The 25,839-nt window shown below is 44.4% G+C and overlaps 2 protein-coding genes and 1 pseudogene across 2 annotated transcripts; all 3 read right to left on the bottom strand.

The window, feature by feature from the left end:
- Nucleotides 1–2,997: 2,997 nt before the first annotated feature.
- Nucleotides 2,998–8,176, bottom strand: LOC140488970 (ferritin, middle subunit-like). Its single transcript, XM_072588197.1, has 4 exons — nt 8,075–8,176; nt 4,254–4,400; nt 3,823–3,948; nt 2,998–3,153 (listed from the first exon to the last, which is right to left on the bottom strand). Exons 1-4 carry the CDS (start codon nt 8,174–8,176, stop codon nt 2,998–3,000), a joined length of 531 nt encoding a protein of 176 aa, XP_072444298.1.
- Nucleotides 8,177–11,447: 3,271 nt separating this feature from the next.
- Nucleotides 11,448–14,271, bottom strand: LOC140489066 (ferritin, middle subunit-like; annotated as a pseudogene).
- A 5,495-nt stretch (nt 14,272–19,766) lies between these two features.
- On the bottom strand, nt 19,767–24,088 carry LOC140489065 (ferritin, middle subunit-like). The gene is made up of 4 exons (XM_072588304.1): nt 23,987–24,088; nt 21,137–21,283; nt 20,694–20,819; nt 19,767–19,922 (listed from the first exon to the last, which is right to left on the bottom strand). Exons 1-4 carry the CDS (start codon nt 24,086–24,088, stop codon nt 19,767–19,769), a joined length of 531 nt encoding a protein of 176 aa, XP_072444405.1.
- Between the last annotated feature and the right edge of the window lie 1,751 nt (nt 24,089–25,839).

Below are 25,839 nucleotides of genomic sequence, written 5' to 3'. Positions count from 1 at the left end.
AGGCATGGGATGGAGGGTGATTTAGTAGTTTGGATTAGAAACTGGCTTTCCTGAAAGGCGGCAGCGAGTGGTGGTTGATGGAAAATATTCAGCCTGGAGTCCGGTTACTAGCGGTGTGCCACAAGGACCTGTTTTGGAACCACTGCTGTTTGTCATTTTTATAAAGGACTGAGACACAGGCATAGGTGGATGGATTAGTAAATTTGCAGATGGCACTAAAGTCAGTGGAGTCGTGGACAGTGTGGAAGAATGTTACAGGTTGCAGGGGGAATTTGGATAAACTGCAGAATTGGGCTGAGATGTGGCAAATGGAGTTCAATTCAGCTAAGTGTGAGGTGACGCACTTTGGGGAAGAACAACAGGAAGGCAGAGCAGAGTACTGGGTCAATGGAAAGATTCTTGGTAGTGTGGATTTGCAGAGGGATCTTGGAGTCCATGTACATAGATCCCTGAAAGTTGCCACACAGGTCGCTAGTGCTGTTAAGGCAGCATTCGGTGTGTGAGGTTTCATTGGTAGAGGGATTGAGTTCCGGAGCCACAATATCATGCTGCAACTGTGCAAAATGCTGGTATGGCCACACTTGAAGTAGTGTGTACAGGTCTGGTCCTCAATGGGGAAACATTGGAAAAGGTGCAGAGGAGCTTTACCAGGATGCTACCTGGGCTGCAAGTAAGCTTGCATGAGGAAAGGCTGAGAGACTTGAACCGGTTCTTATTGGCAAGGTGGCAGCTAAGCGGGGATTTGATAGAAACATAAGAGATGATCAGTGGATTAGCTAGGGTAGATAGTGAAAGTCTTTGTCCGCTGCAGATGATGATGTCAGTGTGTACAAGGGGGGATAACTACAGATTGAGGGGTGATAGATTTAAGACAGATGTCAGAGGCAGTTTCTTTATGCAAAGAGTGGTAAGGTTATTGAATGCCCTACCTGCTAGTGTAGTCAACTCAGTCACATTAAATCTCCCTAATCAATCCTTAAATAAGCACATGGATGATTTTGTGATAGTGTGGGGTGGGGTGGGGTGGTGTGGAGGGGAGGGGAAAAAAAAAATAGGGAGCGAGAATAGTCCACAAGTCAATGCAATATCAAGTGCTGAAGGGCCTGTTCTGTATTGTTCTACTCAGCATTGTCTGGGCAAAAAAGTGAAAGTTTTATTAGATTACTTACAGTGTGGAAACAGGCCCTTCGGCCCAACAAGTCCACACCGCCCCGCCGAAGCGCAACCCACCCATACCCCTACATCTACCCCTTACCTAACACTACGGGCAATTTAGCATGGCCAATTCACCTAACCTGCACATCTTTGGACTGTGGGAGGAAACCGGAGCACCCGGAGGAAACCCACGCAGACACGGGGAGAATGTGCAAACTCTACACAGTCAGTCGCCTGAGGCAGGAATTGAACCCAGGTCTCTGGCGCTGTGAGGCAGCAGTGCTAACCACTGTGCCACCGTGCCTGCCCTAAACTGTTTTAAACCATTTGCTATGACTGGTCCACACTGGCTCCTGCGTACTGTGAGGTGGTGGGGTATAATAGGTGTAGAATGCAGGATGAGGCTGTAGTTACAGCCCAGGAATAGATAAGTAATAAGTGTTAGGCAGCACATGTGGTTGTTGAGTGAAAGTGGAAGTTGTAGTGAAAGAAAATTCTATTGCTCCAATGCTCTGGGAAGGATTCCAGAGTTAGAGGGAGATGAGGAGGAACTGCCTGTTGAACAGATGATCGAGTAACTCAAGTCACTCAGTAGCGATAGATGTTTCATGCAGGATCTATAGAAATGCTGGCATTGTGAGGGTCATACAGGACAGAAACAAAACATTTACTCCAACTTGTCTATGCTGACCAGAGAGCCTAAATAAACCTAGTCCTACTTACCAGCACTTGGCCCACATCCTTTCTGCTTCACTTACCTAGTCAGATGCCTTTTAAATGTTGTAGTTATACCAGCCTCCACTGCCTCTGGAAAGTCATTCTACACAATTTGAGAAAAAGGTTGCCCTATGGGCCCCCTTTCAAATCTTTCCCCTCACCTTAAATCTATAGGCTCTAGTTTGGAACTCTCCCACCCTAAGAAAGTGACCCAACTACTCTCACTGCTCATTATTTTAGAAACCTGAGACAGCCTCAGCCGATTTGACCTCTCCCCAGAGCTAAAGTCCTCCAACATGCTCAAATCTTTTCCTGAACTGTCAAGTTCCACAACATCCTTCCTATGGAAAGGAGATCAGAATTGCCCACAATAGTCTGTAAGAGGGTTCTGTGGCCTATCCATACCAGCCCTGTAAGAGGAGCAGCTCGCTTCGTGGATCAGTTCAGTAACCCTGTGATGACTATGAAACTACATCCTAAAGCTGCTTCTAAAGCGTCAGATAGAGCCTCCTCCCACTTGAGGATTCAGAATTTGATTGAACTATTGTTTGCTGCAAATCCACTGTATAGAACTGACTCTTCCTCGAGAAGAGGATGGACAACATCAGAGGCAAGGTAGGATTGGGGTATTGTTACAGAACAGGTGGGTGGAATCTCTTTTCTGAGAATTCTTGGAAAAAACCTATTCCAAAATCAAGTGGGCAACAGGGACAGCATAGGTGGTATGGGAACAGTTGGTTTTGTCATGGAATATATAAAACAGGCTCAGTTTTCACCACCTGAGGGGGAATGTCAGATTAAGACTGCAGTATCTTCCACGTGCACAGCAGGTGTAAGAGCTACACTTGTGACTAAGGAATGGAATTAAAAGAGCACAAAACCCCCAAATCATGAGCTCCAGTGTAATCATTGTTGGAACTGGATGGGCTAGAGTGTTCTGGAACAGATTCCAAACCTTAAGATACAAGGTGAAAAATTAAAACCAGTGATTAGAACAGAGTAGGCAAGATCAGATGATCTTTATTTCCCATCATTTCTTCAGTAAGAATTCCTGCTTCCTGTAGAAATTCTCCCTATGAGAGAGTTGGATACAAAAACAGGCAAAGACTGCAGTCAAAGGCCCCACTAACTGCTGTCCTCCAGTGAGAGCCTGTCAAACAGGTACTCTCCCAGCCCATTCTCAGGGGCTCCCAGACGCTTCAGGTTGGTGATGTAGTCCCCAAGTCGCTTGATGATCTCAACCTCCTCATCCAAATAGTGAGTCTCCAGGAAGTCACACAGCTGGAAGGAAGGGAGAGAGAGAGTGTATCAGATATTACAAGATTGGAGAATAAGCTGTAAAGAAACAATGTTGAAGTGGTTTCCTGCCTCATGTCAAAGTTAAACCATAACATTACATTTCTCCCAGGTTACATCACTGAACATTCTAACAGTTTACCAGGTAGTATGAATGTTGAGAGAGACCGGTGTTGTGGAAGGAATTATTTGGACTATAGTCATTGAGATAGCAATGCAGTAGTTAGCCAACTCCTACAAGTGAGTGGATGTGATTTTGCCATCAAGATGCAGGATAAAGTAGACCAGAGTCCACAGGGCATTGCACCCCCTCAGGTAAAGCAACTGAGGAGAGACAGGCAGGAACAGGACATCTTTAGCAGTTCATTGTAGTACAAACACTCACTGTAAAGGCCCAGGGGGTGGGGCTTGAATCTAACATTGAGCTCAAGTTAGAACATTCACTAGAGGTAAAGCCAGTGAAATGCAAGTTTAGTTTTAAATGTCAAATGTATTTCATGTTCATTTGATATTGATGTATGATACTAGAGTTTAGTGATATACAACAGTACTGGTTCCCTAATTGGTCTGAGTGTCTTTGCAATGATCAGGCCAGTGTAAAGTGTTGCCCTGAGGCTCTGGCAGTGAGGAGAATGAGGAGGTGGTGAAGCTTACATGAGGGTCAGTCTGGGCAGTGGAGAGTTGGTGTAGATCCAGCAAACTCTGGTTCACATTCTTCTCCAGATCCAGGGCAACCTGCATTGCCTGCAGACCGTTACCCCATTCATCCCTCTCTGGCTTCTGAAACATGGAAACAAAAAGGACAGTTAAGGATCAGACCTGAACAATTACCAGCTATTGAGGTCTGCTGTCACCTTGCCCACTTGTACTCAAAGTTGGCATTCAAGGAACAATCTCAATCCAACTGATCAGCAAGATAGCAAACACCCCTCTAAGAGGGTACATATTATTCTGTGTGTCATCTTTACCAGTACAGAGAAATTAGACAGGCACAGCCCCCCTTTCAGGGTGTGAATATCCTGTCACTGACTTGAAGCCACATGGAAGGTCATTATCTCTCCCCTCCTCTCCCCCCAAAGTCCCACCTTCACATCCTGGAGGAGGACTCTGCCTCCACGCTGATTCTGGAATTTCAGCAGCTTCTCTGCATGTTCCTGCTTCTCCTGGGACTGAGCTTTGAAGAACTGGGAGAAATGGTGCAGGGCAACATCATCCCGGTCAAAGTACGACATCTGAAAGAGAACCATTTCCATCCCATTAGCACATCACTGGCCCCAATTCTAGTTCACAATTGGAACCAACCCTTTTCCAGCTGCTGTCTGATCAGACTATGTTCAGCAAGATTCCTTTTCTATTTCCTCAGGTAAATCAAAGATTCTCACCTAATGACTAACCTTCCATTGAATAGGACAGAGTCAGAGATGTACAGCATGGAAACAGACCCTTTGGTCCAACCCATCAATGCCAACCAAATATCCCAACCCAATCTACTCCCACCTGCCAGTACCCAGCCCATATCACCCCAAACCCTTCCTATTCACATATCCATCCAAATGCCTCTTAAGTGTTGCAATTGTACCAGCCTCCACCACTTCCTCTATTAGCTCATTCCATACACATACCACCTTCTGTGTGAAAGGTTGCCGCTTAGGCCTCTATCTTTCCCCTCATCCTAAACCAATGCCCTCTAGTTCTGGACTCACTCCAGGAAAATGACTGCCTATTTATCTGACCCATGCCCCTCAATTTTGTAAGCCTCCATAAGGTCACCCCTCAGCCTCTGACTCCAGGGGAAAAAAAAACAGCCCAGCCTGTTCTGCCTCTCCTTATAGCTTAAATCCTCCAACTCTAGCAACATCTTTGTAGAATCTTTTCTGAACCCTTTCAAGTTTCACAACATCTTTCCAATAGGAAGGAGACCAGAATTGCACGCAATATTCCAACAGTGGCCTAACCAATGCCCTATACAGCCACAACATGACCTCCCAACTCCTGGACTCAATACAGTGACCAATAGAGGAAAGCAAACCAAACATCTTCACTATCCTATCTACCTGCATCTCCACTTTCAAGGAGGTATGATCCTGCACTCCAAGGTTTTTGTTCAGCAACAAAGAAGGACCTTACCATTAAAGGTATACACGTCCTGCTAAGATTTGCTTTCCCAAAATGCTGCACGTTTAATTCAGATAAATGTAAGTCCACCTGCCACTTCTCAGTCTATTGGCCCATCTGGTCAAGATCCTTTGTAATCTGAGGTAACCTTCTTCACTGCCCACTACACCTCCAATTTTGGAGTCATCTGCAAACTTACTAACTGTACCTCTTATGCTGGCATCTAATTGTTTAAGTGACAAAAAAAGTGGAGGACCCAGCACTGATCCTTGTGGCACTCCACTGGTCACAGGCCTCCAGTCTGAAGAACAACCCTCCGCCACCCTCTGTCTACCTTTGAGCCAGTTCTGTATCCAGTGGCTAGTTTTCCTGTATTCTATAAGATCTAACCTTGCTAATCAGTTTCCTGTGTGGAACCTTGGGAAACACCTTACTGAAGTCCATATCGATCACATCTAACACTGCCCTCAATCCTTTTCTTCCTTCAAGGAAAGACCTCAATCAAGTTTGAGACATGATTTCCCATGCACAAAGCCATGTTGACTATCCCTAAAGTCATTCACTGCCTGTCCAAATATAAACTGTCCCTCAGGATTCTCTCCAACAACAGAGTGGTCTCTAGTTCCCTGGCTTGTCCTTACCAGCTTTAAGGTGCACTACATTAGCTAACCTCCTGTCTTCCAGCACTTCACCTGTGACTATTGAGATACAGGTATCTCAGCAAGAGGCCCAGCAATCACTTCTAGTTTCTCAGAGTTCTTGGGTACACCTGATCAGATCCTGGGGATTTATCCACCGGCCAGTAGGTAGTGGAACTGATGTCCAATACAGAACTAGTAGGAGTGATAGCTTTTGTGGCAGAGTCAAGATTTGGTCTCATACCATTATAATATCAAGGCATCATTTGTATGAATTGGGAAATGAAATATTAGCCAGGATACAACTGACCACTAGAAAAGAAACATCGAGAAAGAATGATCAAGAGCTTTATAAATACTACAGAAGTGGGAAAGGTGCAGTTTTTTAAAAAAAGACCAATATTCAACTTTCTCCAGGGGAAAAAAAAAAGGACAGGTTATAGGAAGGTAGTAAAATGTTACTCAATTCAAAGCAAGAATGCTAACAGTAACCAACATTTTTACATTCCATCTGAACCACAAGTCACCTAGATATTTGCATAAAAGGAAGAGTCTAGATATACACAGCTGGTATCAGAAAGTGATTACACAGCAAGTTTAAAACCCAACTGGGTGACACAGGCTCTTGTCTTTGAAGACAAGATAGGAGGCAATTTCGTCCACTCCATTCAAACATGGCGGATGGGTTCTGGATTATCAGGAGGATCAAGATTTAAGGATAAAGCAGAGAATGGGTTTGAGAGAAAAACAGTTTAGTTTACAGAATGATCCAGCCTCCAGTCTTCTGTGGCAATGAATTCTAAGAGATTCACCTCCAACCAAAGTAGTTTCTCATGTGGTCAAAAAAAGATCTCCCTTTAAAAGCTGCACCCTTGGATCCTGGTCTCTGCTAATGGAACAATCTTTGCAGTGTCCCAACATTGGAATGATGGTTCCATTAGCAGGAGACACAGACCCAAGGATAAGCTTTAGAATGCCAGACATTAAATTTACTGGAGGTAACCATTCAGACCCCAATTCACCTCACTGCACTGAGTCACTCCCTGGGGAATGCAACAAGTACAAGTTGTGTCCAGGCAATGGATGTCATAACTAATCCAGAAAAAAAATTCCAGATCTTTGAATGGTCAGTTATCTATCCTACAGCCCAGTGAAGGTACAATTAATACAAGCTTGAGTTGTTACATATTTAGGACAAGTAAACAACAAGAAAAAAAACCTTAATACTGTCTATTAGACCAACATTGTTGAATTGGGCAAGAGGTGAACATCAGCACAGAAGGAAACCATTCCACCCATCACACCTTACAGGACTCTAATGGTGAAATCTCTAATTTTCACAAGGAAATAAGTTTCATAGACAGGTGGCTTTTAAGTTTTATTTATAACCTTTCTATAGATAGGAACTAGGAGTTCAGCTTTCTACAGTATCACATGAAACTGATGGGCATTAACTATAAACAAACCACAGGCATTTTACATCATCCCTACTTACATTTGAGACACCAGGAGGGCCCAATAACTAAACAGACCCCCATTTAACATGAGGATCTTAGTGATCTTCCCCCTCAGCACCTTGGCAGCAACTGCCCTCAGTACCTCAGAGCTGCCCTAAAGCTATCTACACATTCAGATTCAACACCTTGACCTGGAAGTTTCAGCCAGACCAAGAGCATCTTTCACAGTTGATGGTCCTCCACACCAAGTCAGTGTTTCTCAGCGCACAACCCCAGGGACAAACCATGGAGTAAAGACCTGCTCAGGACAAGCAAAAAAAGTTTCCTCCACACTTCTTTTTCAAAGATACATTCCAGAAGATGTGAGTCAGTACAGCCCCCCCTCAACTGCTTTACAAACAACAGACACAGACAGACCAGGCACTATCCTTCTCATCAGCAGCCAAGCCATATCTTGGTGCTTGTTGGAACAGGTTGGTGAGGAGGTATTCCATCAAATAACATTGATAGCCTGCTCAGGGAAACATCACAGGATCCACTTTCTTTGCCTCAAGGACAGCATATGTTAAACACTTTCCAACAGGGTTTTGCTATTAAACATTACAGCACAAGGAGCAGGAGATAAAGAACAATCCAGCTACTTGGAGCATTCCAGTTTCATAAATAGATGAAACTTTAAACCAAACCAACACTCACCAAAGACTGATAGAGATAGGAGGCAGTAAGCTCCAGGTTAATCTGCTTGTTAACAGCAGCTTCACAATCCTGGTGATAATTTTGACAAACCTGGGAAGCCATTTTACCAATAGAGCCTTCTAACTACCACCAACTATACTCAAACCCCCTCTCCCATCGAATTTATACCCCAGGAATTAAGCTGTAATTCAATGACATCATCAGTGATGACCAATCAATTTTGTTAATCAATTGATCAACTGCCATGTCCAATCAGATTTGAATAAGCCCAGGATGACGTTTTGGAACTCAGGAACCAATCAGAATCAACAACTCATTGATGATGGAATTGTTGATGGACCTTTGACCTTCTTCTCAAAGGCAAATTCAGAAAGGGTCAGAACTGGAAACGACAGGAAAAAAGACACTTATATAAACATACTTTAACTTCTCATTTTGACACCATGTGGGGCAGTATATGAAGAGAAGCCTGAAGCCAATTGGCAGAGTTATATTGGATTGTGACTCTGAGGGGCATATTCCCCTAACATTCCAAGAGCAGTGTTGGCAGATCAATGGTAAATAGAGCATCATTTTCAGGAAGGTTTTCAATTGGTATAAAGCAACAGAAATAGTATGTTTATGGGCTCACCCAATAGAGGCAACTGATGATAAATGGACAAATGATGGAACCTTCTGTGATTACCTTGCAGATTTCACAAGACACAGGAAGCCCCATTTATAAAACAAACCCCGGTGACCTGAATATCTCAGTGATGTCTATGTCTAATCATCCTTGAATTAATTGTTGGAATCATGTTGGTGCCTACCATTGTATTATATCCATATTGAGTTATTCATGGTGTTAAGGATAACCAGGGAGTTTGTGATGAAGCATTTTCTGGCAGGTGCACATCAAATTACATTGAGTGAACAGCACAGACACTGACCATTCAGCCCAATTCCTCCATGCTGCTGTGCACATTGAGACAATATCATCTCTAATGGGAGGGGGGAGGGGGGAGGGGGGCGGCAGAAGATGGGAGATGGGCTGGTTCAGTTAGACAGGAGGCTAACTGGATGATAGCAGCGAGGAGCTCCAATCCCTGTCCCAGCCATGGGAATTCATGGAACTCATACCTCCTCAGGCTGGTGGACAGGTTACTCTCAAACCCCACTCTAATCCTCTCTCTCCCTCACAATGAGAAAAGAGATGCCTGTGACCTTTGGTAGAGTGCAGCTGCTGACCTTATCCAGGGTCAGGATCAGTTCAGAAATTGTTTGAATTCAGTTTCTCAAATATTGTTGGTGTGAAATTATACACTGAGCTTTACCAGGCTGGGACTGGCAGGGTCAAAGGTCAGTACAGCAGGAGTGCACTGTGGCTTTGGAGTTAGGTTTTATAATTGGCCAGTCCTCACTGCTGACACCATCTTCTATCTGAGCTGACATGGGATGGATAGATGGTTTTGGTCAATTTGCTGTGACCATTTCTTCTTTCTGGTATCAGTGGATTTACTGAGACTGTGTGGGGAAACCCCTTCCTTCTACCTTGAGCAGGAGATCGGTAGGGGACGGTGAAGGTGTTAGAATCACATGGCAGAAATACCTATTACCCCATCTCCCTGGTACATTACTATTACTGGGAATGTGGGACAGGTAAACTATTTTCATATAATTGAAGCTTCCATTACGACCAGTGTGCTTGTGCTGCAGGATCTATTGGCACATTGCAGAGACCATTCTGCCCATCATCTGTGCCAGCTCCTTTCACAAGTTTGAACCCACAACGCCAGTCATCGCAAAGGAAGATTCTATTCTAATGGAACTTACTTTTACTGGCAGACCAGTCAATAATGGAGCAACGTATCCCATTGAGGACAGTCAGACAATGGATGGACTCTACATTGTCTGAGCAAAAGTAAAATTTTAATTGTTTCACACCATTTACTATGACTTACTCACAGTGACCTCTGCCTACTACGAGCTGGTGGGGTATATCAGGTGTAAAATACAAGACAGGCTGTAGTTACAGCTCAGGAATGGATAAGTGATAACTATTTGGCAGAACATGTGGCTGTTGAGTGAAAGTGGTAGGAGTAGTGAAAAACCATAATAATCCCAACACACTGGGAAGGATTCCTGAGTTAGAGTGAGATGAGGAGGAACTACCTGTTGAACAGATGAGGATTTAAGTAACTCTAGTCACTATAGTTAGTGATAGGTGTTTCATTCAGAATCTATAGAATAGTCATACAGCCCAGAAACAAACCATTTGCTCCAACTTGTCTATGCTGACCAGATAGACTGACTAAATCCAGTCCCATTTACCAGCACCTGGCCCACATCTCTTCCTATTCACGTACCTAAATGTTATAATTGTAGCAGCCTCCACTTCCGCTGGCAACTCATTCCATACACCGGTCTGTGATTGGAAGTTGCCCCATATGCCCCTTTCTAATCTTTCCCACCTAGTGAAAAGGAGCAGATTATTCACACCACTTTGATTTAATAAGCCTCTATAGATCAGCCCCCAACCTAGTCAGCTTCTCCCTATAGCTCAAGCCCTCCAACATCCTCTAATCTTTTCCTGAACCCTTTCAAGACACACAACCCCTTTCCTATGGTAAGGAGACCAGAGTTGCCAACAACAGTTTGTAAGAGGGTTCTGTGGCCTGTCCAAAGCAGTCCACTGCCTGGATCAGTTCAGTAACCCTGGGTATTATGAATATGCACCAAGAGGCTACAGATACTAAGCATCTGGACAGAGCTTTCCCTCCCTCAGCCCAATTCAGAATTGCTGTGAGAGTTATGGTTTGCTACAAATACAGAACTGACCTCATTCTCAGATGATGTAGGACATCAGGGGCCAGATAGGATATTGTTACAGAACGGGTGGGTGTAATCTATTTTCTCCAAGAGAATGCTTGAGGTCTATTCCTACATCAAGTGGGCAACAAGTGATTGAGAGAACAGTTCATTTTGTCCTGTAATACAAAATTCAGGCTCAGTTTTCACCACCAGGACCTCCCCATTGCTGAGGGGGGGGGGGGGGGGGGGGGAGAAAAGGAGGGGAAAGGAGGTAAAGAAAGGAGGTCTGATTAAAACTGCACTTGTGCTAAGGAATGGAATAAAAAAAAAAAGCACTAAACCCCTAAATTAACAGCTCCAGTGTAATCACTATTGGAATTGTATAGACTAGTGATTTTGGAATAGATTCCAGACCGTCAGAAGATATGAACTGAAAATTAAAGCCACTGATTAGAGCAGAGTAGGAGAGAGCAAGTGATCTTTATTTCCCATTCATTTCTTCAGTACAAGTTGCTGCTTTCTTGAAAAATTCTCTGAAGGAGTTGGATACAAAAACAGGCAAAGACTGCAGTCAAAGGCCCCACTAACTGCTGTCCTCCAGTGAGAGCCTGTCAAACAGGTACTCTCCCAGCCCATTTTCAGGGGCTCCCAGACGCTTCAGGTTGGTGATGTAGTCCCCAAGTCGCTTGATGATCTCAACCTCCTCATCCAAATAGTGAGTCTCCAGGAAGTCACACAGCTGGAAGGAAAGCAGACAGATATTAAAATAGTCAGAATGTAGGGTGATCAGTTCCTATCTAGTTCATTCTCCAACATTCAAACTGCTTGATGTAAAGATGAAGCCTGGGGTTCTCCCAAGTTACCTCACCTGACCAGTTAAAGGCTGCTAAATAGAGACTAACATTCAGTGGATGGTGATATACAATTCACCACATTAGGTTCACAGATACTAGATGCAGTAGTCAGCATACACAGCAAGATCCCACAGTGACTGGGCAGTTTGCTGACAAGTACATGATAAACATTGGCCAGATTCCAGAGGGTACATCCCTACTCAAACAGCAACAATTCCCGCCAATGCTCTTGGGACCCACAGTGCACTCGGCACCATTTGTCCCCCTGGAGTGGATCTCCAATCTATAAACACTGGCTCATGGAAGTGCTCCATTTATGGAAATACTAGAATGAAATGCATCGGACTCGAGAAATACAATAGATCTGGTAGCATATGAAGCAAAACAAGATTCCTGTCTCAGGTCCCATGGCCCTTTGTAGGTAAAGGAAGGTTACCCAATTTCACAAAGACACTGCCAGATCTAGTCAGTTTCACCAGCAGTTTGTCTTTGTTGCAGTTCGTTTGAGATGGATGAAAGGTCAGTTGTATCAACATTAAGGAATCCTGAATGTTGTACAGTCAGGATTCCTGCTTCCAGGAACGCTGAAGTATTGCCCTGAGGGTCTGGCAGAGATAAGAATGAAGAGGTGAAGCTTACATGAGGGTCAGTCTGGGCAGTGGCGAGTTGGTGTAGATCCAGCAAACTCTGGTTCACATTCTTCTCCAGATCCAGGGCAACCTGCATTGCCTGCAGACCGTTACCCCACTCATCCCTCTCTGGCTTCTGAAACATGGAAACAAAGGACAGTTAAGGATCAGGGTAGAAGAATTACCAGATATTGGAGGTCACCTTGCCCACTTGTACTCTGAAACTAGATGTTCAGGGAATGATCTTACTGATCAGTTGGATTAGGAGATAGCATAAATATCCCCCTGTAAGTTAGGGTACATTATTCTGTGTATAATCTTTGCCAGTACAGAGAGATCAGACAGGCAAAACTCCTCTTTCAGGAGGTGAAAATCCTGCCACTGACTTGAAGCCACATTGAGAGCCATTTTCTCTCCAGCCATACAACCCCCTGTCCCCCACCCCCACATTCCCACCTTCACATCCTGGAGGAGGACTCTGCCTCCACGCTGATTCTGGAATTTCAGCAGCTTCTCTGCATGTTCCTGCTTCTCCTGGGACTGAGCTTTGAAGAACTGGGAGAAATGGTGCAGGGCAACATCATCCCGGTCAAGTTACGACATCTGAAAGAGAACCATTTCCATCCCATTAACACATCACTGGCCCCAATTGTACATCTCAAAGCCAGAACCAGCCCTTCCCCAGCTGCTCTCTGATCAGACCATGTTCAGCAGCAAATCTTTTCTATTTCCTCAGATAGATTGAACAGTCTCTCACCTAATGTCCTGTTCAGTGGAAGGTTAACCATTGGGTAGATGAACTGAAATCCAATACAGAACTTGCAGAAATGATACCTTTCACGGCAAAGTGAAGTTTTGGTCCCAAAGGCACAGCTTTAGAGTGCCAACATTAATCCACTAGATGTCACCATTCACCAAACCCAATTCTCCTCACTGTACTGAGTCACTCCATTACCCAGTTCCCTGGGAAAGGCAACAAGCCCAAATTGTGTCCAGACAATGAATGTTATGATTAACCCAGAGAAAATTTACAGCTCTGATCAATTATCTATCCCACAGCCCAATGAAGGTACAGTTAACAATTCAAGCTTGTGTAACTACTTAGGACAAGTAATCAACTAGAAGAAACCAATATAATATTGTCTGTGACCAAAATGAGTGTAATGGGCAAAAAAAAAAAAAAGGAGTGTTAAGGAAGAGGTGAACATCACATAAGGAAAACAATCCATCCCATCACATCACATCTAAAAAGGACTCTAAATCACATACCTTTCTCCATAAGGAAGTGGAATTTACTTCCTAAACAGGTGCCTTTTAAGTTATAGTATTTTATTCATAACCTTCCTATACATAGTCACTAGTTCAGCTCTCTACAGTAGCTTATGAAACAGACATTGGAGCTGACTATAATTAAACAAACCACAAGCATTTCCCTATGCTTCTTTTGAAAAGCAGCATTTCAGAAGATGAGTCTGTACAGACCCCTCAGCTGCTTCAGAAGCAGCACTCAGACACACCAGGCACATGAAAGATCTCAGGCATTATCCTTATCAACAGCCAAGCCATATCTTGGTGCTGGTTGGAAAGTTCTCATGAGGAGTCATTCCATCAAATGACATGGATAGACTGCTCAGGGAACCACATCACAGGATCCACCTTTTCCCAAGGACAGCACATATTGACTACTTCCTGATGGACTCAGGGTCAAAGGAGGTTGTCCTTAACCATTTCACTTCAAGGGGCAGGAGATAAAGAACAGTCCAGCTAGTGAAGTATTCCAGTTCCATAATTAGATGTCACTTTAAACCAAAACAACACTCACCAAAGACTGATAGAGATAGGAGGCAGTGAGCTCCAGGTTAATCTGCTTGTTAACAGCAGCTTCACAATCCTGGTGATAGTTTTGACAAACCTGGGAAGCCATTTTACCAATAAAGCCTTCACCAAACTACCACCAACCCACACCAACTATACTCAAAGTCCCTCTCCCATCGACTTTATACCCCAGGAATTAAGCTGTAATTCAATGACATCATCAGTATGACCAATCACTCTTGTTAATCAATTGATCAGCAGCCACATCCAATCAGATTTGAATCAGCGCAGGATGACATTTTGGAACTCAGGAACCAATCAGAATTAACAACTCATTGATGATGGAATTGCTGATGGACCTTTGACCTCCTTCTCAAGGGCAAATTCAGAAAGGGTCTGAACTAGAAATGACAGGAAAATTGACACTAATGTAAAACATTCTGTAACTCCTCATTTTGACACCATGTGGGACAGTATATGAAGAGAAGCCTGAAGCCAATTGGCAGAGTTATATTGGATTGTGACTCTGAGGGGCATATTCCCCTAACATTCCAAGAGCAGTGTTGGCAGATCAATGGAAAATAGAGCATCATTTTCAGGAAGGTTTTCAGTTGGTATAAAGCAACAGAAATAGTATGTTTATGGGCTCACCCAATAGAGGCAACTGATGATAAATGGACAAATGATGGAACCTTCTGTGATTACCTTGCAGATTTCACAAGACACAGGAAGCTCTATTTATAAACCAAACCCCAGTGACCTGAATATCTCAGCGATGTCTATGTCTAATCATCCTTGAATTAATTACTGGAATCATGTTGGTGCCCACCATTGTATTATATCCATATTGAGTTATTCATGGTGTGAAGGATAACCAGAGAGTTTGTGATGAAGCATTTTCTGGCAGGTGCACATCAAATTACATTGAGTGAACAGCACAGACACTGACCATTCAGCCCAATTCCTCTGTGCTGCTGTGCACATTGAGACAATATCGGCTCTAATGGGAGGGGGCAGGAAGAAGAGGGGAGATGGGCTGGTTCAGTTAGATGGGGGGGGGCTACCTGGGTGATCGCAGCGAGGAGCCCACAGAACGGCTCCAATCCCTGTCCCAGCCGTGGGAATTCATGGAGCTCCTAGCTCCTCAGGCTGGTGGAGCAGTTACTCTCAAACCTCACACTAATTCTCTCTCTGCCTCACATGGAGAAAAGAGATGCCTGTGACCTTTTGTAGAGTGCAGCTGCTGACCTTATCCAGGGTCAGGATCAGTTCAGAAATTGTTTGAACACAGTTTCTCAAATATTGTTGGTGTGAAATTATACACTGAGCTTTACCAGGCTGGGACTGGCAGGGTCAAAGGTCAGTACAGCAGGAGTGCACTGTGGCTTTGGAGTTAGGTTTTATAATTGGCCAGTCCTCACTGCTGACACCATCTTCTATCTGAGCTGACATGGCATGGATAGATGGTTTTGGTCAATTTGCTGTGACCATTTCTTCTTTCTGGTATCAGTGGAGTTACTGAGACTGTGTGGGGGAACCCCTTCCTTCTACCTCGAGCCGGAGCTATGTAGGGGAGGGGGGAGGGTGAAGGTGTTGGAATAACATGGCAGAAATACTTATTGCCCCATCTCCCTGGTACATTACTACTAATGGGATTGTGGAACAGGTAAAGTATTTTAATATAAATAAAGCTCCCATTGGGATCAGTGTGCTTGGGCTACAGGATCTGTTGACACAACTGGTCCGTTGCAGAAGAGACCATTCAGCCCATCATCTTTGCCAGCTGCTTTCACAAGTTTGAACCACAATCCCAGTCATCACAAAGGAAGATTTTATTCTAAGGGAACTTAACTTTTACTGGCAGACCAGTCACTAATGGAGCATTGGGTCCAATTCAGGACAGTCAGACAATGGGACGGACTCAGCATCGTCTGGGCAAAGGTGAAAGTTTTAATTGTTTCAAACCATTTACTGTGACTTGTCCTCAGTGGCGACTATGAGCTGGTGGGGTATATCAGGTGTAAAATGCAAGTTAGGCTGCAGTTACAGCCCAGGAATGGTTAATGATAACTATTTGGCTGAACATGTGGCTGTTGAGTGAAAGTGGTAGTAGTAGTGAAAGAAATAATCGTCCCAATGCGCTGGGAAGGATTCCTGAGTTCGAGCGAGATGAGGACGAACTGCCTGTTGAACAGATGAGGATTTGAGTAACTCTAGTCACTATTATTAGCCATAGGTGTTTTATACAGGATCTATAGAATGCTGGCATTGTGAGGGTCATACAGGACAGAAACAAACTATTTGCTCCAACTTGTCTATGCTGACCAGAGAGCCTGATAAATTGTAAAACCTGCGCCCACACCTCCTCCCTCACCTCCATCCAAGACCCTAAAGGAGCCTTCCACATCCATCAAAAGTTTTACCTGCACATCCACTAATATCATTTATTGTATCCGTTGCTCCCAATGCGGTCTCCTCTACATTGGGGAGACTGGACGCCTCCTAGCAGAGAGCTTTAAGGAACATCTCCAGGACACGCTCACCAATCAACCACACCGCCCCGTGGCCCAACATTTCAACTCCCCCTCCCACTCTGCCGAGGACGTGGAGGTCCTGGGCCTCCTTCACCGCCGCTCCCTCACCACCAGACGCCTGGAGGAAGAATGTCTCATCTTCCGCCTCGGAACACTTCAACCCCAGGGCATCAATGTGGACTTCAACAGTTTCCTCATTTCCCCTTCCCCCCCACCTCACCCTAGCTCCAAACTTCCAGCTCAGCACTGTCCCCATGAATTGTCCTTCCTGCCTCTTTTCCACCTATCCACTCCCTCTCCTCCCTGACCTATCACCTCCATCCCCACCCCTACTCATCTATTGTACTCTATGCTACTTTCTCCCCACCCCCACCCTCATTTATCTCTCCACCCTTCAGGAGAACAGGCAGAATGCCTGATGAAAGGCTTTTGTCCAAAATGTTGATTTTACTGCGCATTGGATGCTCCCTGAACTGCTGTGCTCTTCCAGCACCACTAATCCAGAATAAATCCAGTCCCATTTACCAGCACTTGGCCCACATCCCTTCCTATTCATGTACCTAGTCAGATGCCTTTTAAATGTTGTAGTTGTATCTGCCTCCACTTCCTCTGGCATCTCATTCCATACACCGATCTATGATAAGAAGTTGCCCCATGGGCCCCTTTCAAATCTTTCCCCCCCTCACCCTACACCTAGACCCTCTAGTTCTGAACTTTCCCACCCTGTGAAAAACTACCTGGATTATTCACACTACTTCTGGTTTAATAAGCCTCTCTGAAGCAGCCCCAACCTGGTCAGCCTCTCCTCAGAGATCAAGTCCTCCAACATCTTCAAATCTTTTCCTGAACTCTTTTGGTTTTCACAATAACTTTCCTAGGGTAAGGAGTGCAGAATTGCCCACAATAGTCAGAGAGAGGGTTGAGTGGTCTATCCATACCAGCCCTGCCCTGCAAAGGGCAAGCTCACTTCCTGGGCTCTGTTCAATAATCCTGTTGCATACTCAATGCACAACAGGCTTCAGCTGCTTCTAAGGGTCCGGACAGAGCCTTCCCACCCTCCCCCAATTCAGAATCATATTGAGAACTATTGTTTGCTGCAAATACAGAACTGACCTCTTCCTCAGAGGATGGAGTACAGAGGACATCAGGGGCAAGATTGGATTGGGATATGGTCACACAAGAGGTGAGTGTAATCTCTTTCATCCAAGAGAATGCTTGAAAAAGCCTATTCCTACATCAAAATGGGCAACAGGGACAGTTTAAGATGTGTGGGAACAGTTCATTGTGTCCTGTAATACAAAATACAGGCTCCTTTTTAAACCACCTGACCTCCCCAGTGCTGAGGGCAATGTTAGATTAAAACTGCAGAATCTTCCATGAGCATGGCAGGTGTAAGGGCTACATGCCCTTGTTCAAGAAAGGATCAAGACAAAAGATGGAAAATTATAGGCCAATTAGCCTAACCTCAGTTGTTGGTAAAATTCTAGAATCCATCATTAAGGATGAGGCTTCTAAATTCTTAGAGCAGAGTCTGATTAGAACGAGTCAACATGGATTTAGTAAGGGGAGGTCATGCCTGACAAACCTGTTGGAATTGTTTGAAGAGGTGACTAGTAGGTTAGACCGGGGAAACCCAGTGGATGTGGTCTATCTAGAATTCCAAAATGCCTTTGAAAAGGGAGGCTGCTGAGCAAGGTGAGCTACTGGGATGGATTGAGAATTGGCTGTCTGACAGAAGGCAGAGAGTTGGGATAAAAGGTTCTTTTTCTGAATGGCAGCTGGTGATGAGCGGTGTCCCGCAGGGTTCAGTGTTGGGGTCACAGCTGTTCGCATTATATATTAATGATCTGGATGAAGGGACTGGGGGCATTCTAGTAAAGTTTGCAGATGATACAAAGTTAGGTGGACAGGCAGGTAGTACGGAGGAAGTGGGGAGGCTGCAGAAGGATCTAGACAGTTTGGGAGAGTGGTCCAGGAAATGGCTGGTAGAATTCAACGTGAACAAATGCGAGGTCTTGCACTTTGGGAGAAAGACAAAAAGCATAGACTACTTTTTAAAAACAGTGAGAAAAATTCATAAAGCTAAAGTACGAAGGGATCTGGGAGTGCTAGTCGAGGATCCTCTAAAGGTCAACCTGCAGGTTGAGTCTGTGATTAAGAAAGCAAATGCAATGTTGTCACTTATCTCAAGAGGGTTGGAATATAAAAACACCATTGTGCTACTGAGACTTTATAAAGCGCTGGTTAGGCCCCATTTGGAGTAGTGTGTCCAGTTTTGGTCCCCACATCTCACGAAGGGGATACTGGCACTGGAGCGTGTCCAGTGGAGATTCACACAGATGATCCCTGGAATGGTTGGTCTAACATATGAGGAACAGATGAGGATCCTGGGATTGTATTCATTGGAGGTTAGAAGATTAAGGGGAGACAGAGACATACAAGATAATACATGGCTTGGAAAGGGTGGACGCTAGGAAATTGTTTCCGTTAGGTGAAGAGACTAGGACCAGTGGACACAGCCTTAGAATTAGAGGGAGTAAATTCAGAACAAATGCAGAGACATTTCTTCAGCCAGAGAGTGGTGGGCCTGTGGAATTCATTGCTGCAGAGTGCAGTGGAGGCAGGACGCTAAATGTCTTCAAGGCAGAGATTGATAGATTGTTGTTGTCTCGAGGAATTAAGGGCTACGGGGAGAATGCGGGTAAGTGGAGTTGAAATGCCCATCAGCCATGATTGAATGGCAGAGTGGACTTGATGGGCCGAATGTCCTTACTTCCACTCCTCGGTCTTACGCATAAACTCCAAGGCCTAGACTAAAAGCACAGAACCCCTAAATTAACAGCTCCAGTGTAATCACTATTGGTATTGTATAGACTAGAGATTTTGGAACAGATTCCAGACCCCCCAAAGATATGAACTGAAAATTAAAGCCACTGATTAGAGCAGAGTAGGAGAGATCAAGTGATCTTTATTTCCCATTCATTTCTTCAGTACAAGTTCCTGCTTTCTGGAGAAATTCTCTCAAGGTGTTGGATGCAAAAACAGGCAAAGACTGCAGTCAAAGGCCCCACTAACTGCTGTCCTCCAGTGAGAGCCTGTCAAACAGGTACTCTCCCAGCCCATTCTCAGGGGCTCCCAGACGCTTCAGGTTGGTGATGTAGTCCCCAAGTAGCTTGATGATCTCAACCTCCTCATCCAAATAGTGAGTCTCCAGGAAGTCACACAGCTGGAAGGAAGGCAGACAGACAGACATTAAAAGTAGTCAGAATGTCAGATGATCAGTTCCTATCCAGCTCATTCTCCAACATTCAGGCTGTTTATTGCCTCATTTAACAATAAAGCCATGGTGTGGAAGGGGTCTTTCTCCCAAGTTAACTCACTGACCGGTTAAATGTTTCACTGGGGATGGGAGTGTGTTAAAGAGACTAACATTAATTCACCACATTAGGTTCACAGACACTAGATGCAGTAGTCAGCATACACAGCAAGATCCCACAGTGACCTGGGCAATTTGCAAGCACAGGATAAACATTGGCCAGATTCCAGCAGGTATATCCTTGCTCAAACAGCAATTCCCTCCAATGCTCATTGGAGAGCTCATGGGGTCCCACAGTGCACCCTGCACCAGTTGTTCCCCCTGGAGTGGATCTCGAGTCTAGAACACTGGCTCATGGCAATGTTCTATTTATAAACATAGAAGAATGAAGTGCATTGGACTCGAGAAATTCAGTAGATCTGACAGCATCTGTGAAACAATACAAAGATTCCTGTCTCAGGTCCCATGAGAGTTCATAGGTAACTGAAGGGTTACCCAATTTCCTCAAAGACACTGCCAGATCTAATCAGTTTCACCAGCAGTTTGTCTTTGTTGCAGGTCAGTTGTATCAACATTAAGGAGTCCTGAATGTTGGACAGTCAGAATTCCTGCTTCCAGGGATGCAGAAGTATTGCCCCGAGGGTCAGGCAGTGATGAGGATGAGGGGGTGGTGAAGCTTACATGAGGGTCAGTCTGGGCAGTGGCGAGTTGGTGTAGATCCAGCAAACTCTGGTTCACATTCTTCTCCAGATCCAGGGCAACCTGCATTGCCTGCAGACCGTTACCCCACTCATCCCTCTCTGGCTTCTGAAACATGGAAACAAAGGACAGTTAAGGATCAGGGCAGAAGAATTACCAGATATTGGAGGTCACCGTGCTCACTTGTACTCTGAAACTAGATGTTCAAGGAATGATCTTACTGATCAGTTGGATTAGGAGATAGCATAAATATCCCCCTGTAAGTTAGGGTACATTATTCTGTGAATAATCTTTGCCAGTACAGAGAGAGATCAGACAGGCAAAGCTCCTCTTTCAGGAGGTGAAAATCCTGCCACTGACTTGAAGCCATATTAAGAGCCATTTCCTCACCAACCATACAAAATCCATCCCCCTAAAATTCCCACCTTCACATCCTGGAGGAGGACTCTGCCTCCACGCTGATTCTGGAATTTCAGCAGCTTCTCTGCATGTTCCTGCTTCTCCTGGGACTGAGCTTTGAAGAACTGGGAGAAATGGTGCAGGGCAACATCATCCCGGTCAAAGTACGACATCTGAAAGAGAACCATTTCCATCCCATTAGCACATCACTGGCCCCAATTGTTCATCTCAAAGCCAGAACCAGCCCTTTCCCAGCTGCTCTGATCAGACCACGTTCAGCAGCAAATCTTTTCTATTTCCTCAGGTAGATTGAACAGTCTCTCACCTAATGTCCTGTTCAGTGGAAGGTTACCCATTGGGTAGATGAATTGAAACCTAATACAGAACTTGCAGAAATGATAGCTTTCATGGCAAAGTGAAGTTTTGGTCTCACATTCAACATACCATGGAGGTTTCATTTTTTACTAAACTTGGGAAATTAAATAGTAGCCAGGAAACAGACCACTAGAAAAGAAATAGATTGGGAAAGGATGGTTGGGACCTTCATAAATACTACAGGAGAGAAATTAAATATTCATCTTTCTCCAGGGAAAAACCAGGAGGGGTTGAGGAAGGTAGGAAATGGTATTCAAAACCAGAATTCTAACAGTACCCAACATTTTTACATTCCATTCAAACTACAAGTCACCCAAGTATTTGTAACAAGGGAAGGTCTAGATATACACATCTGGTATCAGAAAGGGATTGTGCAGCAAGATTAATGGGGTTCTTTTCTTTAAATACAGCATAGGAGCAGAGATTAGGCCATTGCCCTCTCCAAGCATGGCAGACAAGTTCTTGAATATCAAGAGGATCAAAGTTTGAGAAAGCAGGAGAATAGGGTTGAGAAACAGGTCTTCTGTGGTGATGAATTCTAAAAGATTCACTTCTGACAAAAGTAGTTTCTTATCCGTTCAAAAAAAAAAGGTCTCCCTTTAAACTGCACCCTTGGGCCCTGATCTCTGCGAATGGAATAATCTTTGCAGTGTCTAAGATTGGGATATGGTTCCATTAGAAGACCTAGGACCCAAAGGCACAGCTTCAGAGAGCTAACACTAATCCACTAGATGTCATCATTCACCAAACCCAATTCTCCTCACTGTACTGAGTTACTCCATTACCCATTTCCCTGGGAAAGGCAACAAGCCCAAATGGTGTCCAGACAATGAATGTTATGACTAACCCAGAGAAAATTTACAGCTCTGATCAATTATCTATCCCACAGCCCAATGAAGGTACAGTTAACAATTCAAGCTTGTGTTACTGCTTAGGACAAGTAATCAACTAGAAGAAACCAATATAATATTGTCTATTAGACCAAAATGGTTGAAATGGGCAAAAAAAAAAGGTGTTAAGGAAGAGGTGAACATCAGCACGAAGGAAACCACTCCATCCATCACAAACCTTTCTCCATAAGGAATTGGAATTTACTTCATAAACAGGTACCTTTTAAGTTATGGTATTTTATTTAAAACCTTCCTATACATAGGAACTAGGATTCCAGCTTTCTACAGTAGCTTATGAAAGAGACATTGGAGCTGACTATAATTAAACAAACCACAAGCATTTCCCTATGCTTCTTTTGAAAAGGTACATTTCAGAAGATGAGAGTCTGTACAGACCCCTCAGCTGCTTCAAAAGAAGCACTCAGACACATGAAAGATCTCAGGCATTATCCTTCTCATCAACAGCCAAGCCATATCTTGGTGCTGGTTGGAAAGTTCTCATGAGGAGCCATTCCATCAAATGACATGGATAGACTGCTCAGGGAACCACATCACAGGATCCACCTTTTCCCAAGGACAGCACAGAACAACATAGAACATAGAACAACACAGCACAGAACAGGCCCTTCGGCCCACGATGTTGTACCGAACTTCTAACCTAGATTAAGCACCCATCCACGTACCTATCCAAATGCCGCTTAAAGGTCACCAATGATTCTGACTCTACCACTCCCACAGGCAGCGCATTCCATGCCCCCACCACTCTCTGGGTAAAGAACCCACCCCTGACATCTCCCCTATACCTTCCACCCTTCACCTTAAATTTATGTCCCCTTGTAACACTGTTGTACACATGGAAAAAGGTTGACTGTCTACTCCATCTATTCCTCTGATCATCTTATAAACCTCTATAAAGTCACCCCTCATCCTTCACCATTCCAACGAGAAAAGACCGAGAACTCTCAACCTATCCTCGTACGACCTACTCTCCATTCCAGGCAACATCCTGGTAAATCTTCTCTGCACCCTCTCCAAAGCTTCCACATCTTTCCTAAAAAGTGAGGAAACCAGAACTGCCCACAGTACTCCAACTGTGGCCTAACCAAAGTCCTGTACAGCTGCAACATCACTTCACGACTCTTGAATTCAATCCCTCTGCTAATGAACAATAATACTCCATAGGCCTTCTTACAAACTCTATCCACCTGAGTGGCAACCTTCAAAGATCTATGTACATAGACCCCAAGATCCCTCTGTTCCTCCACCTGACCAAGAACCCTACTATTAACCCTATATTCCACATTCTTATTTGTTCTTCCAAAATGGACAACCTCACACTTGGCAGGGTTGAACTCCATCTGCCACTCCTCAGCCCAGCCCTGCATCATATCTAAGTCCCTCTGCAGCCGACAACAGCCCTCCTCACTGTCCACAACTCCACCTATCTTCATATCATCTGCACATATTGACTACTTCCTGATGGACTCATGGTCAAAGGAGTTTTTCCCTTAACCATTTCAGTACAAGGGGCAGGAGATATGGAACAGTCCAGCTACTTGGAGCATTCCAGTTTCACAAATAGATGTCACTTTAAACCAAAGCAACACTCACCAAAGACTGATAGAGATAGGAGGCAGTGAGCTCCAAGTTAATCTGCTTGTTAACAGCAGCTTCACAGTCCTGGTGATAGTTTTGACAAACCTGGGAAGCCATTTTACCAATAGAGCCTTCTAACTACCACCAACATACACTAAACCCCACACCAACTATACTCAAAGCCCCGCTCCCATCGACTTTATACCCCAGGAATTAAGCTGTAATTCAATGACATCATCAGTATGACCAATCAGTCTTGTTAATCAATTGATCAGCTGCCACGACCAACGTCCAATCAGATTTGAATCAGTGCAGGATGACATTTTGGAACTCAGGAACCAATCAGAATCAACAATTCATCAATAGTGGCATTGCTAATGGACCTTTAACCTCCTTCTCAAGGGCAAATTCAGAAAGGGTCAGACTGGAAATGACCGGAAAATTGACACTAATGTAAAACATTCTGTAACTCCTCATTTTGACACCATGTGGGACAGTATATGAAGAGAAGCCTGAAGCCAATTGGCAGAGTTATATTGGTTTGTGACTCTGAGGGGCATATTCCCCTAACATTCCAAGAGCAGTTTTGGCAGATCAATGAAAAATAGAGCATCATTTTCAGGAAGGTTTTCAGTTGGTGTAAAGCAACAGAAATAGTATGTTTATGGGCTCACCCAATGGAGGCAACTGATGATAAATGGACAAATGATGGAACCTTCTGTAATTACCTTGCAGATTTCACAAGACACAGGAAGCTCTATTTATAAACCAAACCCCAGTGACCTGAATATCTCAGCGATGTCTATGTCTAATCATCCTTGAATTAATTGTTGGAATCATGTTGGTGCCCACCATTGTATTATATCCATATTGAATTATTCATGGTGTTAAGGATAACCAGGGAGTTTGTGATGAAGTATTTTCTGGCAGGTGCACATCAAATTACATTGAGAGGACAGCACAGAAACTGGCCTTCAGCCCAATTCCTCCGTGCTGCTGTGCACATTGAGACAATATCGTCTCCAATGGGAGTGGGCAGGAAGAAGAGGGGAGATGGGCCGGTTCAGTTAGACGGGGGGCTACCTGGGAATATTGTTGGTGTGAAATTCTACACTGAGCTTTACCAGGCTGGGACTGGCAGGGTCAAAGGTCAGTACAGCAGGAGTGGAGTGCTGCTTTGGAGTTGGGTTTTATAATTGGCCAGTCCTCACTGCTGACACCATCTTCTATCTGAGCTGACATGGGATGGATAGATGGTTTTGGTCAATTTGCTGTGACCATTTCTTCTTTCTGGTATCAGTGGAGTTACTGAGACTGTGTGGGGGAACCCCTTCCTTCTACCTCGAGCAGGAGCTATGTAGGGGAGGGGGAGGGTGAAGGTGTTGGAATAACATGGCAGAAATACTTATTGCCCCATCTGCCTGGTACATTGCTACTAATGGGATTGTGGAACAGGTAAAGTATTTTCATATAATTGAAGCTCCCACTGGGAACAGTGTGCTTGGGCTACAGGATCTATTGACACAACTAGTCCATTGCAGAGGAGACCATTCAGCCCATCATCTGTGCCAGCTGCTTTCACAAGTTTGAACCACAATCCCAGTCATCACAAAGGAAGATTTTATTCTAATGGAACTTAACTTTTACTGGCAGACCAGTCAGTTATGGAGCAATGGGTCCAATTCAGGACAGTCAGACAATGGGACGGACTCAGCATCGTCTGGGCAAAGGTGAAAATTTTAACTGTTTCAAACCATTTACTGTGACTTGTTCTCAGTGGCTTCTATGAGCTGGTGGGGTATATCAGGTGTAAAATGCAAGATAGGCTGCAGTTACAGCCCAGGAATGGATAAGTGATAACTATTTGG

Source organism: Chiloscyllium punctatum, chromosome 18, assembly GCF_047496795.1.
Source record: "Chiloscyllium punctatum isolate Juve2018m chromosome 18, sChiPun1.3, whole genome shotgun sequence".
Classification (NCBI taxonomy): Eukaryota; Metazoa; Chordata; class Chondrichthyes; order Orectolobiformes; family Hemiscylliidae; genus Chiloscyllium; species Chiloscyllium punctatum.
This window is presented reverse-complemented; position numbering and strand designations above follow the sequence as displayed.

Bases quoted from the DNA above. Each gene is read 5' to 3' on its own strand.
- LOC140489065 (XM_072588304.1), bottom strand. From the start codon at position 24,088: ATGGCTTCCCAGGTTTGTCAAAACTATCACCAGGACTGTGAAGCTGCT. The intron at 21,284-23,986 runs GTGAGTGTTGCT...GTTCTCTTTCAG, and splicing joins CCTATCTCTATCAGTCTTTG to ATGTCGTACTTTGACCGGGA. The intron at 19,923-20,693 runs GTAAGCTTCACC...CCTTCCTTCCAG, and splicing joins CTGCCCAGACTGACCCTCAT to CTGTGTGACTTCCTGGAGAC.
- LOC140488970 (XM_072588197.1), bottom strand. From the start codon at position 8,176: ATGGCTTCCCAGGTTTGTCAAAATTATCACCAGGATTGTGAAGCTGCT. The intron at 4,401-8,074 runs GTGAGTGTTGGT...GTTCTCTTTCAG, and splicing joins CCTATCTCTATCAGTCTTTG to ATGTCGTACTTTGACCGGGA. The intron at 3,154-3,822 runs GTAAGCTTCACC...CCTTCCTTCCAG, and splicing joins CTGCCCAGACTGACCCTCAT to CTGTGTGACTTCCTGGAGAC.